Source organism: Leptodactylus fuscus, chromosome 1 (assembly GCF_031893055.1).
Source record: "Leptodactylus fuscus isolate aLepFus1 chromosome 1, aLepFus1.hap2, whole genome shotgun sequence".
Lineage (NCBI taxonomy): Eukaryota > Metazoa > Chordata > Amphibia > Anura > Leptodactylidae > Leptodactylus > Leptodactylus fuscus.
Window position 1 is genome coordinate 172,666,780 of NC_134265.1, and position 17,544 is coordinate 172,684,323.

General features: G+C 45.3%; 1 protein-coding gene across 1 annotated transcript in view; it reads right to left on the minus strand.

The window, feature by feature from the left end:
- The window catches only part of FOCAD (focadhesin), a 196,459-nt gene that overhangs the window by 34,106 nt on the left and 144,809 nt on the right, over positions 1-17,544 (minus strand). The window contains exon 27 of the mRNA XM_075279906.1: positions 8,250-8,488. Within this exon, the coding sequence (XP_075136007.1) occupies positions 8,250-8,488 (239 nt within the window). The remainder of the gene's footprint in view (positions 1-8,249; positions 8,489-17,544) is intronic.

The window sequence follows — 17,544 nt, forward strand, 5'->3', positions numbered from 1 at the left end:
TTTTATAAATGGCACAACGGCCGAACCATGTATAAGTGCCTCTGGACCATTTTTTCAGATCAAGGCGGACCGTCCTAAGTAGCGGCAGGTAATTAAGGGAGAAGAGTTCGTCAAGAGAGCTAGGGATCCAAACGCCGAGATATTTTATGGCAGTTTGAGACCAACGGAAGGGGAAAGCAAGGGTAAGAGCTGCCCTAAGGCCCGGGGGGAGCGAGACGTCGAGCGCCTCCGACTTTTGGTAATTAATTTTAAAATTAGCCAAACGGGAAAACACCTCCAATTCCGACATCAGGACCGGGAGCGAAGTCGACGGGTCGCGCAGAAAAAACAAGAGATCGTCCGCGTAAGCCGCTATTTTCACGTGTCTGCCCCCCATCTCAACACCTAATAGGGCAGAATTAGCTCTGAGTGTCCGGAGAAGGGGCTCCAAAGTGAGGACAAAAATCAAGGGGGAGAGCGGGCAACCCTGGCGAGTGCCATTTCTGATCTGAAAGGGGGAGGACAAGAACCCATTGACTCTCGTGGATGCGGAGGGGTCAGTATACAGTGAGGAAATCCAGGACTTCATAGAGGGGCCAAGGCCAATATGGTCCAAAACCGCAAAGAGGAAGGGCCAACCCACCCGGTCAAACGCCTTCTCCGCATCAGTGGAGAGAAGACATAGCGGGCGATTGCGGGAACGGGCGAAATGAACAACATTAAGGACCTTAACAGTATTGTCCCTGGCCTCCCTAGAGGGGATAAAACCGACCTGGTCAGAATCCACCAGGTCAAGCAGGAGGGGGGCTAAGCGTGTGGCCAGGACCTTGGAGAAAACCTTTAGATCAACATTAAGGAGAGAAATGGGTCTGTAACTGGAGCACAGGGTGGGGTCCTTACCCTCCTTGTGTATGACCGTGATGTGGGCCCTGGTCATATCTGGGGGCAACGGCGCACCGTCAGAAACCGCATTAATGGCACCCGTCAGGGGACCCAAGAGCAAAGGCGCAAACTTTTTATAGTAAGAGGCGGGGAGGCCATCCGGGCCGGGGGCCTTACTAGGCTGCATAGATCCAAGGGCCTGCGCAACCTCCTCACCGGTAATAGGGCTTCCAGGGAAGCCAGAGCTTCCTCCGAAAGACGAGGTAAACCCGATTCGCAGATATACCGATCAATCAACCGAGGGACCGGGGGACTCGAAGGAACCGCAGAGTGGGGAGACAAGTTATAGAGGCGCCGGTAGAAGTTAGCAAATTCCTCCGCGATGCGATTCGGATCCGTGATACGCGTACCCGAGGGCCCGGTGACGAGGGGGACAAAGTTACGAGAGCGTTGTTCCCGGAGGGAACGGGCTAAAGTTCTACTACATTTGTTCCCGTATTAATAAAAGTGTCGTCGCCCCCTAGCTAAGAGACGACGGGTTCTAACGTCAAGTCTCTCACGCAATTTCCTGCGAGCCAGAAGGAGAGCCGTGCGAACATCAGGCGCGTGCGAGCGTTTGTGTGACTGCTCCAGAGAGACCACGTCGGCTATCAGTGCAGCAAGTTCCCTAGACCTCTCCTTTTTCAAGCGAGAGCCATGTTGGATCAGCACCCCCCTGATAACACACTTATGAGCCGCCCAAAGCATAACAGGGGAGGTGTCAGGCGTGTTATTCTCCTTGAAGTAGAGTTCAAGTGCGGAAGTGACTGCCAGGGAAGTCGGCACATCCTGGAGAAGCGACTCATTAAGGCGCCACTGCCAGGATCTAGGCCTCTTCGAGGGGGATGACAGATCAACATGGACCATCGCGTGATCAGAGAAAGTTATAGGGTCAATCGTGGAACCCCGCAGCAATGGGACATCCGAATGACGGACGAAAAAATAGTCCAATCTGGAGTAGACATCTCGGGGGTGTGAGTAAAACGAGTAGTCCCTACCATCTGGGTGTATCGTGCGCCAAGCATCAATCAGTTGGTGGGAATGAAGAAGTTTACAGACCCGGCATAAAGCACGAGTAGACATGTGCGAGATACCTCGAGAGACATCCAAGGAGGGGTCTAAAGCCAGATTGAAATCCCCTCCAACCAAAAGGGTCCCTTCAGCAAAATCGGATAATTTATCTAAGATGCGCTCTAGGGAACCAATCTGATCCGAATTGGGAAGGTAAAGATTAGCAAAGGTGAATAAGGTGCCCGTCAATTCCCCCTTAACAAACAGGAACCTACCCGAGTGGTCCGAAAGAGCTGCTCGATACTTCCAAGCCACTGAACGCCCAATTAAAATGCTAACTCCCCTAGACTTGGATTCAGAAAAACAGCTATGATATACGTCAGGGTATCTTAGAGAGGAAAGAGAGGGGACAGAGCCCTCCCTAAAATGTGTCTCCTGCACGAAAGCCACAGCCGTTCTCTTACTCCAGAGCAATCGCAAGAGGGAGGACCTCTTTTCAGGAGTATTAAGCCCATTCACATTAATGGAGGAAAAGGTCAAAGAATCCATGGCAGGGGGCCCGGGACCACCCCCAGGGGGAAGGGAGAGGAGGGAAGGCGAGGGGGGAAACAGAAGAGGGAGGGGGAGGGAGGGAATCAGGGAAGAGAAGCGGAAGGAATGGGCGGGGGGAGGGGGAAAAGGAAGGGGCAGCGAAAAAAGACGAGAGGGAAAAAAGTAGACAAACAAACAAAAACAGGAGGACAAAAAGCAAACACCTGCTAGAACCGAGCTTAGCTAGCCCAAGCTCGGGCAAACACCAATCAGTGGGAAAAAACCCACTAGAGCAGGTCTCAGGGGCACGCCGCAGAATGCGCCCAGAGAGCCGCTAGAACTAACTAAGTGGGGGAGAGGTAGATCAGAATTCAGAGCTACCCATTCCCACACCGGCAACACAGCAAAAATGAAAAAAGAAAAGGGGGTCGCAATTGAAAGCCAGCTGAGGGGGCCAGCCACAATTATAGAGAAGCAAACAGCCCACACCCCGGCCAACCCGGGCGCCCCGTGGAAGAGGCAAATAAAAGGAGCACTCCCAAGCAGGCCACCGTACGGCGAAGCCTCAAAATGTAGAGACAACGACGCAGGGAAAGCATACACGGAGCAACCCTGGCAGGCCGGGGGGCAGGAAAGAGGGCGGGCAACACCGTGAACACACAGGGGGGAGGGGGGGGACAGGAATCCACCCCATGCACCCCCATGGCACAAAACTTAGCATGAGGAACAAATCGCGGGAGAGACAAAGATACAATAACGATGAAATACAAAAGAGCATAAAACAACGAAAGTCAGGTGGCCTCAGAGGACCCAGCACAGTCTAGACTATCGACCCAGATGAAACGTTCTCCAGAGGGGCCCCCAAGGGGTCCATTCCACGGCGTCCCTGTCGAGGCAGTGGGGGTGAGGAAGGGCCAGCAGCAGATAGAGGGGACGGGAGCGGGAACTCCAGCCAGTCCGGCAAAGTTAAGTCAGAGATGTCAAGAAAATGGGCGAGATCCTCCACCTGGTCAGGGGAATGTAAAGCGAAGTTGGCGCCATTTCGGCGGATCAGGAGATGAAAGGGGTGACCCCAGCGATAAGTAGCTCCAGAGTCCAGGATTTTGCGGAGAGTAGGCTTCAGAAGACGCCGCATCGCCAGAGTGCGGCGGGAAACATCAGGGAGAAGGGTAATAGAGCTGTCTAGGAACGGAACCGGTCCATGGCGCCAGGCCGCCTGAAGAATGTCCTCTTTCTCTTTGTAAAAATGCACCCGGCATAGGACATCCCTAGGATCGGAGGAGGAGGTTCTTTTAGGTCCGAGCACACGGTGGATCCTATCGATATTGATCTCTGTATCCATCGGTCGGGACAGAACGGTGTTGAAAACCGAAACCGCAATAGAGCGGAGCTCTTTGGTGGCAACAGCATCAGGGATGCCCCTCAGTTTAATATTGTTCCGGCGACCCCGATTCTCCTGATCGTCTACTTGTAGGATGAGATGGCGATTAAACGTGCGTTGAGTAGATAAAGAGTCCTCCACTGCAAGGAGTCGTTGATCGATAGAATCCGTGCGTTGCTGTTGAGACGTAACAGAAGACGAAAGGGAGTGAAGGTCCGCCTTAAACCCTGTCAGAATCTTGTCTTGTTTCTCCTCCACTCTGCGCACCATAGCCTCTATGTCTTGTTTAGTGGGCATAGCACGGAGCAATTCCAAGATATCCGATAACTTAGGGCGTTTGGGTCTCCCCTGAGACAGGGAGGCATGTGAGGAAGAACCAGAGGAATCAGAGTCCACGGGGGCCCGAAGGGCCGCCGGAGTAGAAGAAAAATCCAAATCACAGTCCGGGGGTCGCTGAGGCCTATGGGGGTCATCCCAGGTGGATAGGGAGGAGTGCAGAGTTAGGGAAGCTGACCCAGGGGGGGTCCCAGGAGGGAGAACCGCAGGCAGAGTGGAGGAGGCCTGGAAGGTCAGAACCGGGGCCACCGGAGCCAAGGGATCATCAGGGCCAGGGACCAGAGCTGAGGAGGGGGCCAGGAGAGGAGGCAAACCAACAGTGTCCAGAGGGAGAGGGGAGCCATGTTCCTGGGGCATTCCACCACACTGGGGCACAGGGGCAGCAGGGAGCGTCCAGGGACAGCCAGGGCCAGGCACAGTGGAGAGTGAGTGGGGGAGGGGGGCCGCCATGCGGTCAGAGGAGACAGTCCCAGATGTAGGGCATACCTTGTCAGTAGCAGCCCCAGGAGTCCCCATGCCAGGGGAGAGCAGAGCGGAGGCAGGAGAGGAGCCGGACAGGTCCATAGCTGGAGCCGACCCAGACGGACGGAGCGAGGAGGGAGCCGGAGCTTCAGGCTGCAGGTAGGGGGCGCGCGCCGGCGCCATTTTGGAAGTCCCCGCCGGAGAGCTGGAAGAGGCCGCAGCGATGAGAAACCTCGCTATCGGAGGATCCATGCGGGCCGGAGTGGAGGATTTTCGGCCCGCCCGTCGGACCATCGCGTGGCAGGAGTCAGGAGAACGTTGGGACCGGAGAAAAGAGGTGAGTTGCCGACGGGGTCCGGGAGCTCAGAGAGACCACGTCTTCACAGCGCCATGTCCTAGGCCACGCCCCCCCATAACTTTTTTTTTATACGTCAGTGTACGGGGATGCATAGGGCGTCTTTTTTTGCAGGGCCGGGTGTACTTTTTAGTTTTACCATTTTCGGGAAATGCTATTGCTTTAATCACTTTTTATTCAGATTTTTATCAGAATCAAAACAGTGAAAAAACAGCGGTTTGGCACTTTTGACTATTTTTCCCACTACAGCGTTTACCGTACAGGAAAACTATTTTTATAGATTTGTAGAGCGGCCGATTTTGGACACAGGGATACCTAACATGTATGTGTTTCACAGTATTTAACTACTTTTATATGTGTTCTTGGGAAAGGGGGGTGATTTGAATTTTAAATACTTTTTAATAATATATATATATATATATATATATATATACACACACACACAGTCATGGCCAAAAGTTTTGAGAATGATACAAATATTAATTTTTACAAAGTCTACTGCTTCAGTTTTTCTAATGGCAATTTGCATATACTCCAGAATGTTATAAAGAATGATCAGCTTAACAGCAATTACTTGCACAGTCAATATTTGCCTTGAAAATGAACTTTATCCCCCAAAAAACATTTCAACATCATTGCAGCCCTGCCTTAAAAGGACCAGCTAACATCGTTTCAGGGATTGCTCCATTAACACAGGTGTGGGTGTTGATGAGGATAGGGCTGGAGATCAATCTGTCATGATTAAGTAAGAATGACACCAGTGGACACTTTAAAAGGAGGCTGGTGCTTGGCATCATTGTTTCTCTTCTGTTAACGATGGTTATCTCTAAAGAAACACGTGCAGTCATCATTGCACTGCACAAAAATGGCCTAACAGAGAAGAGTATCGCAGCTAGAAAGATCGCACCTCAGTCAACAATCTATCGCATCATCAAGAACTTCAAGGAGAGAGGTTCTATTGTTTGCAAAAAGGCTCCAGGGCGCCCAAGAAAGACTAGCAAGCGCCAGGACTGTCTCTTAAAAGTGTTTCAGCTGCGGGATCGGGCTACCAGCAGTGCAGAGCTTGCTCAGGAATGGCAGCAGGCAGGTGTGAGTGCATCTGCACGCACCGTGAGGCGGAGACTCTTGGAGCAAGGCCTGGTCTCAAGGAGGGCAGCAAAGAAGCCACTTCTCTCCAGAAAAAAGATCAGGGACAGACTGATATTCTGCAAAAGGTACAGGGAGTAGACTGCTGAGGACTGGGGTAAAGTCATTTTCTCTGATGAGTCCCCTTTTCGATTGTTTGGGACATCTGGAAAACAGCTTATTCGGAGAAGACGAGGTGAGCGCTACCACCAGTCTTGTCTCATGCCAACTGTAAAGCATCCGGAAACCATTCATGTGTGGGGTTGCTTTTCAGCCAAGGGAATCAGCTCTCTCACAGTCTTGCCTAAAAACACAGCCATGAATAAAGAATGGTACCAGAATGTCCTCCAAGATCAACTTCTCCCAACCGTCCAAGATCAGTTTGCGATCAACAATGCCTTTTCCAGCATGATGGAGCACCTTGCCATAAAGCAAAAGGTGATAACTAAATGGCTCAGGGAACAAAACATAGAGATTTTGGGTCCATGGCCTGGAAACTCTCCAGATCTTAATCCCATTGAGAACTTGTGGTCAATCATCAAGAGATGGGTGGACAAACAAAAACCTACTAATTCTGACAAAATGCAAGCATTGATTGTGCAAGAATGGACTGCTATCAGTCAGGATTTGGTCCAGAGGTTGATTGAGAGCATGCCAGGGAGAATTGCAGAGGTCCTGAAGAAGAAGGGTCAACACTGAAAATATTGACTTGCTGCATTAACTCATTCTAACTGTCAATATAAGCTTTTGTTACTCATAATATGATTGCAATTATATTTCTGTATGTGATAAAAACATCTAACAAACACACATAAAAACCAGAGGGCAGCAGATCATGTGAAAATGTAATATTTGTGTCATTCTCAAAACTTTTGGCCATGACTATATATATATATATATATATATATATATATATATATATATATATATATATACACCGTATTTTTCGGACGCACTGGACTATAAGACGCACCCAGGTTTTAGAGGAGAAAAATAGGGAAAAAAAATTTTCAGGCAAAAAATGGTAAAATATTTAATATATGGGAGTTGTAGTTTTGGAACAGCTGCAAGGCCACATTGACAGGTGACCCTGCAGCTGTACGGGGATGTATAGGGCGTTTTTTTTGTGGGGCCAGGTGTAGACCGGGCATTTTCAGACACAGGGATACCTAATGTATATGTTTCACAGTAATGTTATACTTTTATATGTATTCTAGGGAAAGGAGGTGAACTTTTATTTATTTTATTTTTTATTATATTTTTAAGTGTTTTTTTTTTTTTTTTACTATTTTAATATCCCCCGCCTAGGGGGCTTGAACCTGCAATCATTTGATTGCAAGTCCCATAGACGGCAATACAAGTGTATTGCCGTCTATGGGAGATTCTATACATTACTATCGCGGAGGGTCATAGACCATCACTAAAGGTATGAGGCCGGGGGGGGGGGCTAACTGACTGCCGGGACCTGCGGAGGAGCAGTGGGTTTGCAGCATGGCCGTGCTACTGCCACCGCTGGTTTTCTTCAGCGGCAGTAGCGCGGCAATCCGCAGGCCCCGGCAGCTAAGACACTCCCCGGCATCCGCCGGTCTATTACAGCAGATGCCGGGGACTGTCTTAGCTGCCGGGGCCTGCGGATTGCCGCGCTACTGCCGCTGAAGAAAACCAGCGGTGGCAGTAGTGCGGCCATGCTGCAAACCCACATTCAGACTATAAGACGCACCCTCATTTTCCTCCGAAAAATACGGTATATAATTTTTTTTTTTTGCATTTATTAGTCCCCCTAGGGGTCTTGAACCCCAGGGGGTCTGATCACTAATGCAATGCATTACAATGCTAATGCATTGCAAAAAATCATCATTTATTTTGCAGGCAGCATAGACCAGCCTGCAAAAGAAAGAGAAAGCAGACCTGCAAACATGACGTCGGCCCTGAAGCATGCTCCAGGCACCGGCGATCACCGGCAAAATGGCTACTAATATACCTGCTACTAATAAACCAGGTAGGATATAGATATTTTACAGCATTAACCGATTTGCATCTAAACCAAGATTTCCCTGACCAATCTACAAGTAGGACAAATCAGAAGGGACGTGTCATCAGGATTCCCATTTCTAGCTTTGTACTTGAGACATATGCTAAATAAAGTACCTGACTTTCTCCTCGCACAGGCGGGAAATAAACATCCCAAGTGCCAGTCCCATATGAACTTGAAGGGCTTGAGAATCATCTACTTCTGGTCGTCCAGGTAATCTTGCTGTTAAAAGGTTAAGAATTTCCTCTATTTTTTCCTTGAATGACACAACAAGTACTGGAACCAATAGAGACAGTGCTGTAGCAGCACAAGAGCGGGCAATGACACTCGCAGTGTTCTCACCGGAGTAGGATTTCTGTAATATAAAGAAGTAACTTTTGTAGTGTTGTTTTCATCTATAATACGAATGATAAATAGAAAATGACAGTTAATAAAGCATAGTAATTGTAATAAAAAGATACAGTCATTCTTATGGTTAGCTGTAGTCAGAAATTGCATATTTAACCCATATTTTTTTGACTTTTGTCATATATCTGCATGTCTTGTGAAAATGCACATTTTCTCTCACCCTTCTGTGATGTAGAAACTGTGCATTTTCTGCCATTAAGGGGGCGTTCACACTACTGTTGGTGTCCGCTCAACAGTGTCCGTGCCTATTGTCCATACAAGATTTTAGAAACAGAGACTAGCTGGTCTGTTTGCAATTTCCATTCATTTCAATGGGATTTTATCTTGTGTCCTTTAGTGTCTGTTTAAAACCATGTCCGTTTTTTCAAGGGGACAAAAAAATCCTACGTGCAGTACTTTTCTATCCATTTGAAAAAACGGATAGTAAGGTTCAATTTTTAAAAAAATCATTTTCTTAACATTGAGGTCTACGGGTAATGGACATATAACGTACAGTAATAACTATCAGTTACTGTCCGTTTGTGTCCGCTATGATAGGTGTCCGTTTTTTTTTTTTTTTTTTAAATGGATACCTTCTGAGCGGACACCAACGGTAGTGTGAACCCTACCTGTGATGTCCTTCCTTAGTACACCCCGCTTCCCTGTAACTGATTGGCTCAGTGGTTAGCACTGCAGCCTTGCAGCAGTGGAGTCCTAGGTTCAAATCCTGCCAAGGGTAACATCTGCAAGGAGTTTGTATGTTCTCCCCGTGTTTGCGTGGGTTTCCTCCCACACACCAAAGACATACTGATAGGGAATGTAGATTGTGAGCCCTATATGGGACAGTGGCTGACAATATCTGTAAAGCGCTGCGGAATATGATGGCGCTATATAAGTAAGCATAATAAATAAACTGATGATGTCGCAAATAAACTACACAGACAGAGAAATTATATCCTCATCCTCCTCGTAATCCTAATCCCACAGTATCTGGTTACTGGTGTTTTAACTGAGAATGGCTGATGTAAGCCGATGGCTGGTCAGGTAATGGAGGGGGTGTACATCTCACCCAGACTACTAAGGTGGGTGAGATGAGAAAACTCCAGAACGAACATTTCTCAGCAGATAACTGGGCTGGATTTTTAGGAATGTCAGGTAAGTTGGTAGTGGGACCTGTCATTCCACCCCTCTCCAGTCCACACTTTGGGGATGTTCCGGCAGCGACTCAGCTGCAAAGAGTCTCCTCGTCAAGGAAGCTTAAGAAGTCAGCTCCAGCAGAAGACTGTGGGCATAGCTTGGCTGGAGTGCCAAACAGAAAGGTCGTTTTTTTGGAGCTGCCCCCTGAATTATTCAACTGGCTTTTGAGTTCTGTTATTATAGGTGAGGTAACCTATTCTATATGTTCAGTTAGAGCCTAGCCGGGCAGGTATTTATTTTTGTATTGTTTTCCTTTTGTTGCTGCACTATATTTTTTGAGTGAAAATAAATCTTTACTTTTGTTTTGGACTAAAGCAGTGGTGCCCAATACGTCGATCGCGATCTACTGGTCGATCGCAAAGGAAGTATGGGTTGATCGCGTGACATTTTTTATTTTTATACCTTTTTTTTGTTTGAACCAGCGCAAGAGAGCTACCGCTCTCCTTGCGTTGGTTCAGATGTCTACGTTTCAGCATAGGCAGACAAAGCTAAGCCTAAGCTGATACGCAGACGTCTGCCAGGAGAAAAGTATGCAGCAGCGGGAGCAGGAGCAGAAGCAGCATTGAGGTTGGTAAGTATGAGAACTTTATGTTTGTTTGTTTTATAATAGGCCGCTACCTGCTGAAGTATTCCCAGCAGGTAGTGACCTATTTACCAACCTCCCCGGACCTGTTCACTGCCGCCCCCGCTTCCCCTTGTACTATAGGTGCGGCGGGTGGTAGTGAATAGGCCCGGGCCAGGCCACGATCCCACTACTGCTATTATTATATTCGTGGGTCTTTTCAGACCCCCGAGTATAACAATCGGAGCCCCAGGGGAGGTGAAAGGACATAATAAACAATGTTACTCTACTCTCCAGGATCCGATGTTAATTTGACAATGCTGCGGCCCAGGCTCCGCCCACAAGAAGTGGGTAGTAGATTTTTTGACTTGGTCATTTCATAAGTAGCTCGCATGCTGAGAAAGTGTGAGCACCCCTGGACTAAAGAAACTGGACTTGTGTGTCTATGCCACCCCACCTAGCAACCCCAGACTCTGACACTGGCTACAGGGGTCACATGTCGTGTTGACATGTCATTACTAAGACTGGCAAGGAACCCTGAAAGTGCAGCACCATACTCCTTTACGTATTTTATAGTATTGTAAGATTTAAAAAATAAAAAAAGTCATGTTGGAAAACGTCTTTACTGAGCCAGGAAACTCATACTGAACAATGTTATAAATTCCTCCCTGGCACAGAACGCTACCTTACATAGAACTGTGAGAGGATCGCAAAATACTGAAAGTGTTTTCCAGAATTCATTAGGGAAGGACATAGTGGTACTAGTGGCAATAGTGGTACTAGAAAAACAAATAATTATTGTTGGATTCGCCATTATTGTTATGCCACATTTGTGGCATAAAATAGATGAGAACCAGTGATTTGTCACTATTTAACTCCACTTGTAACTAAAATAGACGCAAGCAGCATTTTCCGCCTATCTCCCCACTTTTTATAAAGGGGGCATGGGAAGTGCCTTATCATGAATTAGGGGTGCCCTCCATTAGCAAAGGGGACATTAAGACCAGAGTACAATATTCCAGTCTTGAATCCTCTCCAATATACTGTGCTGGAAGCAGACAGCTTCATGCACTGCATACTGGCCAAGCCAGATTCCTGCAATTCAGCTAACTTCTTCCTGTAAGACAGGCAAGGTATTAGTTCACATATGTTATTACAAAATTGAATTAAACTACTAGATGAGAAGCTTCAAAGGAATTAAACAACAAATGGGTAAGAAACGATAAATTAATTAAATCAAAGTCAGATCTCCGCAGATCCAGAGCAAGCAGAATTTGTTTTAGAGACTGGGGAACGGAAGTGTAAATACTGAGACTTCATGAATAAATGATATTAACAATAATATACCGTATATACTCGAGTATAAGCTGAATTTTTCAGCACAGTTTTTGTGCTGAAAAAGCCCCCTCGGCTTATACTCGAGTCAGCAAAAAAAAAAAAAAATGACCAGCAGCAATATCAATGTATAGAATCTCCCATAAAATAGTGGGGGAAAAAAGGAAGCTTTAAAAAAAAAAAAAAAAAAAAAAAAATACATAAAAGTTCTAAATCCCTCCATTCCCTAGAATAGACACAAAAGTAGAAAATTACTGTGAAACACATTCACATTAGGTATCCCTGTGTCTGAAAGTGCCCGCTCTACTGAATATAGGGTATCTGCAGTGCTCCTGTTCTGTCGGGAAGGGGTTAATAGGAGCACTGCAGATACCCTATATTCAGCCATGCTGAATTCCAAGTGGGGGGAAAAAAAAGCAGTCCTCAAGCTCAGGGAAGGGGCAGACAGACAACCAAAACACCCCCTCCCCTTTCCCAGCACCCAGCAACTACTGCACCCAAAAACTCATACCATTTTAAGCAGAATGCCCATGATCAGAATGAACTAGACTCTACAGCATAGACCCGATAGTTATGGCGGCCGCCATCTTTAAGGACTCAGTATCCGCCATATTATTACAGTGGATGTCAAGAAATAGTTAAAGAACTCATCAAAAAATATACATAAAACTTGAGTCAAAAAATAGGTTATTCTCTGGTGACACATTCCCTTTTAATAATAGTATGAATCAGGCACTCAATATAGTGATATGAGAGATAAAGTCAGGCAGAGTGTCAGTGGAAATGCCACGGTAGTAGAAAATACCCAGGTAGGAGTTAAGACGCTAATAGATATCTATTGGCATCTTAACTCCTACCTGGGTATTTTCTACTTCCGTGGCATTTCCACTGACGCCCTGCCTGACTTTATCTCTCATATCACTTTCAAAAACAGCAATCCCGGTATGATGAAGGTCCAACACAGGGCCAAAAACGTTTAACCCATTCTTTTTTATGGATTGCATGTTCTATTAATAAAATATAACCTTTTTTGCACCACTATATTGAGTGCCTGATTCATACTATTATTGGCTACTGGGTTGAAACCCTATCAGTTCACCTTTTTGTGCTAATAGGAGTGCTGTGGCTCTCTGCCAATCTAAATTCCCTCTAATAGTCTACTATATACAATACAGTGTGTACACATTTAGTTGAAGAATAGATAATATGCAAAGTACAAGTCCAGCTCAGAAGAGTTTGACCGGATTGGTGACAAATGTTAGATTGGTGAGCGTTTTACTGCTGGTCCACCTTCATCAACCATACAGAGCAAGGAATTCTGACATGAGAAACAGGTACCGACACTGTGCTGCGGCTATGGAGGACTCACTGGGAATGGTCATGTCCCCGACATGTCGGGTTTTTCTGTCCACTTGAAAAGTCGGACATCTTTACATGCGGACAGGGAAGGAAGGGCACGGAGTGCAAAAGAACGCACCCGATGCCCATTTAAATAAATGACAGGTGTCACGGACACAGCTAGTGTCCGCTCCTAATGTCCGTGCCAGATTTTGAGCGGACACTAGGAGCGGACACTACCTGTCGGACACCGACGGTAGTGTGAATGGCCCCTAAGTGATAAAAGGTTTAGGTTGGAATACATAATACTTTTATTTTTCTTGCAAAAAATAACTACAAAACGGCATAGGAACACTAAAGTATGGAGCTATTACTCGTCCTTATTTGAAAGGATTGCGCTGTAATGAAAATGTTCAATACTGGAGGTGAACAACTAGGATGTTACGTTATGAGGAAAACATTTTTTTTTAAATGACTTATTACTCCACTTAAACGTAGTTAAAAAAAAATCTCAATGCAGAATATGTGCCTGCAAACAATAGCAACGGCAACAGAACTTAAAAAGGCAATAATTAATTCCTTATATTAAGCAATCAAGAAAATATGATTCTCTTTCTAAAGTACAGTAGGCGCTGCTGCAATACTCCGCTGGCGGATGTCCAGTGTTATTACGGGAAAGAGGCTTTCAGACAGATGGATTATTTCCGTGGGGATGAAATAATCTGGAGTAGTAATCTGTTTTATGAAGAGGAAAATGAATCGCAGTTTTAAAATGATAGTTATTGTGACCATTAACCTTTCCTCTTGCCTTCGGAATATTTATGAGTAAATATGGAGGATAGTTTGCTTGAGCAGTGTTAAATTACTACTTTTTACTGTGGGGAATTTTAGAGCACGGTATAAATTTAGTAGAGATTAAATAAGAAATGCTCGTGAGGGTTTAGTAAAGGTTTCTGGTTAGGCTTGTAGAGATGTACTATGACACAACCACACAGTTTAAATACAGACATTAGTACCTTAGTTATCGTAAGGTCTTAACCTATCCAAAATCCATAAGAACCAAGTATCTGTCATTTACATATGCAAACATGCTCAAAAACACTGCAATTGTTGTAAGCACCAAGACATAAGTGGAACATGGAATACAGTCCTATGAAAAAGTTTGGGCCCCCCTATTAATATTAATCATTTTTAGTTCTAAATATATTGGTGTTTGCAACAGCCATTTCAGTTTGCTATATCTAATAACTGATGGACACAGTAATATTTCAGGATTGAAATGAGGTTTATTGTACTAACAGAAAATGTGCAATATGCATTAAACCAAAATTTGACTGGTGAAAAAGTATGGGCACCTCAACAGAAAAGTGACATTAATATTTAGTAGATCCTCCTTTTGCCTCTAGTCGCTTCCTGTAGCTTTTAATCAGTTCCTGGATCCTGGATGAAGGTATTTTGGACCATTACTCTTTACAAAACAATTCAAGTTCAGTTAAGTTTGATGGTCACCGAGCATGGACAGCCCGCTTCAAATCATCCCACAGATGTTCAATGATATTCAGGTCTGGGGACTGGGATGGCCATTCCAGAACATTGTAATTGTTCCTCTGCATGAATGCCTGAGTCGATTTGGAGCCGTGTTTTGGATCATTGTCTTGCTGAAATATCCATCCCCATTGTAACTTCAAATTCGTCACTGATTCTTGAACATTATTCTCAAGAATCTGCTGATACTGAGTGGAATCCATGCGACCCTCAACTTTAATAAGATTCCCGATGCTGGCATTGGCCACACAGCCCAAAAGCATGATGGAACCTCCACCAAATTTTACAGTGGGTAGCAAGTGTTTTTCTTGGAATGCTGTTTTTTTTGGACGCCATGCATAACTCCTTTTTGTATGACCATCTTTGTTTCATCAGTCCACAGGACCTTCTTCCAAAATGAAGCTGGCTTGTCCAAATGTGCTTTTGCATACCTCAGGCGACTCTGTTTGTGGCGTGCATGCAGAAACGGCTTCTTTCTCATCACTCTCCCATACAGCTTCTCCTTGTGCAAAGTGCGCTGTATTGTTGACCGATGCACAGTGACACCATCTGCAGCAAGATGATGCTGCAGCTCTTTGGAGGTGGTCTGTGGATTGTCCTTGACTGTTCTCACCATTCTTCTTCTCTGTCTTTCTGATATTTTTCTTGTCCTGCCACTTCTGGGCTTAACAAGAACTGTCCCTGTGGTCATCCATTTCCTTACTAAGTTCCTTACCGTGGAAACTGACAGGTTAAATCCTTGAGACAACTTTTTGTATCCTTCCCCTGAACAACTATGTTGAATAATCTTTGTTTTCAGCTCATTTGAAAGCGGGCTGTCCATGCTTGGCGACCATCAAACTTAACTGAACTTGAATTGTTTTGTAAAGACGAATGGTCCAAAACACCTTCATCCAGGATCCAGGAACTGATTAAAAGCTACAGGAAGCGACTAGAGGCTGTTATCTTTGCAAAAGGAGGATCTACTAAATATTAATGTCACTTTTCTGTTGAGGTGCCCATACTTTTACACCGGTCAAATTTTGGTTTAATGCATATTGCACATTTTCTGTTAGTACAATAAACCTCATTTCAATCCTGAAATATTACTGTGTCCATCAGTTATTAGATATATCAAACTGAAATGGCTGTTGCAAACACCAAAATATTTAGAACTAAAAATTATTAAGATTTATAGGGGTGCCCAAACTTTTTCATAGGACTGTATATGAATTATTTTGATGCAACTGTGCTATATTCACCATATATTAACATGGTTCTGAGGTTCTTATAAGACATTTTGATCAAATTCTGTGAGCCTATCTGTATTTGACAAGGTGATCTCCTCAGATGAGGTCCAACACTAATCGGACTTACTTCTCCGGGGCCTAGACCTACAAAATGATCTCAGGACAGGTAGGTCACGTCTACATTTTGGTCAACTGAAACCTTGGACAGTTTTGAAGATGTACGCCAAAGAAATGCAGCTGTGTTAGGGTCCCATTTTAAGAGGTTGCCTTGTTGTAGCCTGTTTCAAAGATATTATCATTAGTTTGGGCTACTGTGAGTGCAATACGCTCTAAGTATCACTGTATTGAAGTCCAAATTAGTACAGTTGATATATGAGATGGCTCAGGGAATGACACACACAGACACACACAGAGTTAGATATTGCGTGTATAATGGAGACTAATCTATAATGGCAGATAGTTTAGGTTTTTATACAATGTAGGTATGGTTATACATTGCATAGACAAAGAGAAGGTGCCATTAGTATAATTAACATAATATGGGTATAAGGCCCCGTTTCCACGGAGTAATACGCCGCTCATTCTGACACGTAAAGGCGCTTCAAAACAGATCCCATTGACTTCAATGGGTGCCGACTTATGCGCGCTACACATTGAAATCAATGGTTTAAAAAGTCTCCCATTGATTTCAATGTGTAGCGCGCGTAAGACAGCACCCATTAAAGTCAATGGGATCTGTTTTGAAGCGCCTCACTCTGACACGTGTTTACGTGTCAGAATGAACGGCGCATTACTCCGAGGGAACAGGGCCTAAAGTTGTAACAAATTTTATCACATAACTATTGGATAAGATGAGAACAAGCACAAGCTGGCATCCTCCACACTACCAACACAGGTGTATTGTCAACTGAACAGTATCTACTGTCTCACATGGGCATAACTACCAGAATAGCAGAAACAGCATTTGCTATGGAGGCCAACAACTAAGGGACCAATTTCCACTGAAACCTAGTTTGAAATTAGTGATAACAATGGATGACACGGGGATGGGGGAAACTGGCATCATGATGCCTGCATGTGACATCACATGTGATGTCACAATGTACATCGTTATCTTTTTGTGTGTACATTATCCATGTTTTATAATGTCATAGCATTATTTCTGTACTGTGATATAACTGTTCATTATCACTGTACTGCGACATCACTTGTTATTTTCCTGTGTTGTGACACCACTGTGTATTTTATGTACTGTGATGATGAGACCCTCAGTTATGTATATCTTTTTTTGAAATGTATTATTACTTGTTCATATTAGTCCTATTCATCCCTTTAGGAATGTTGTGTTTAAGCTGTGTTTACCTTGATGGTCAATTCCCTTCAGTGGTTTAAGGGCTAGTTCACATGCAATTACACGTGTGCATATTTAATCGCGGCTGCCGCGACGGGATGCTGGTGCAGTGCATGACATCCCGTCACGGTTTTCCGCTTTGGATCAGGCCCAAATGAATGGGCCTAATCCGGAGGGTGCTGTCGCGAGGCGGACACCGCGGCTGATTCAGCCACGGAATCCGCCTGAAGAAAGGGCAGCTCATTTCTTTTTTCCGCTAACGGCAACATGCCACTTGCGGTCTACATAGACCACCATTGTGAGGGGGCGGATTATGACGTGGATTCCGCGCCAAAATCCACCCCCTCTTGCCCCGTGTGAACAGGGCCTAAGGGTAAGTTCACACAGAGTTTTTTGGTCAGGATTTTGATGCAGAATACACCTCCAACTCCACCTCCCAATTGACTTCTATAGAATCCGTTAGTTTT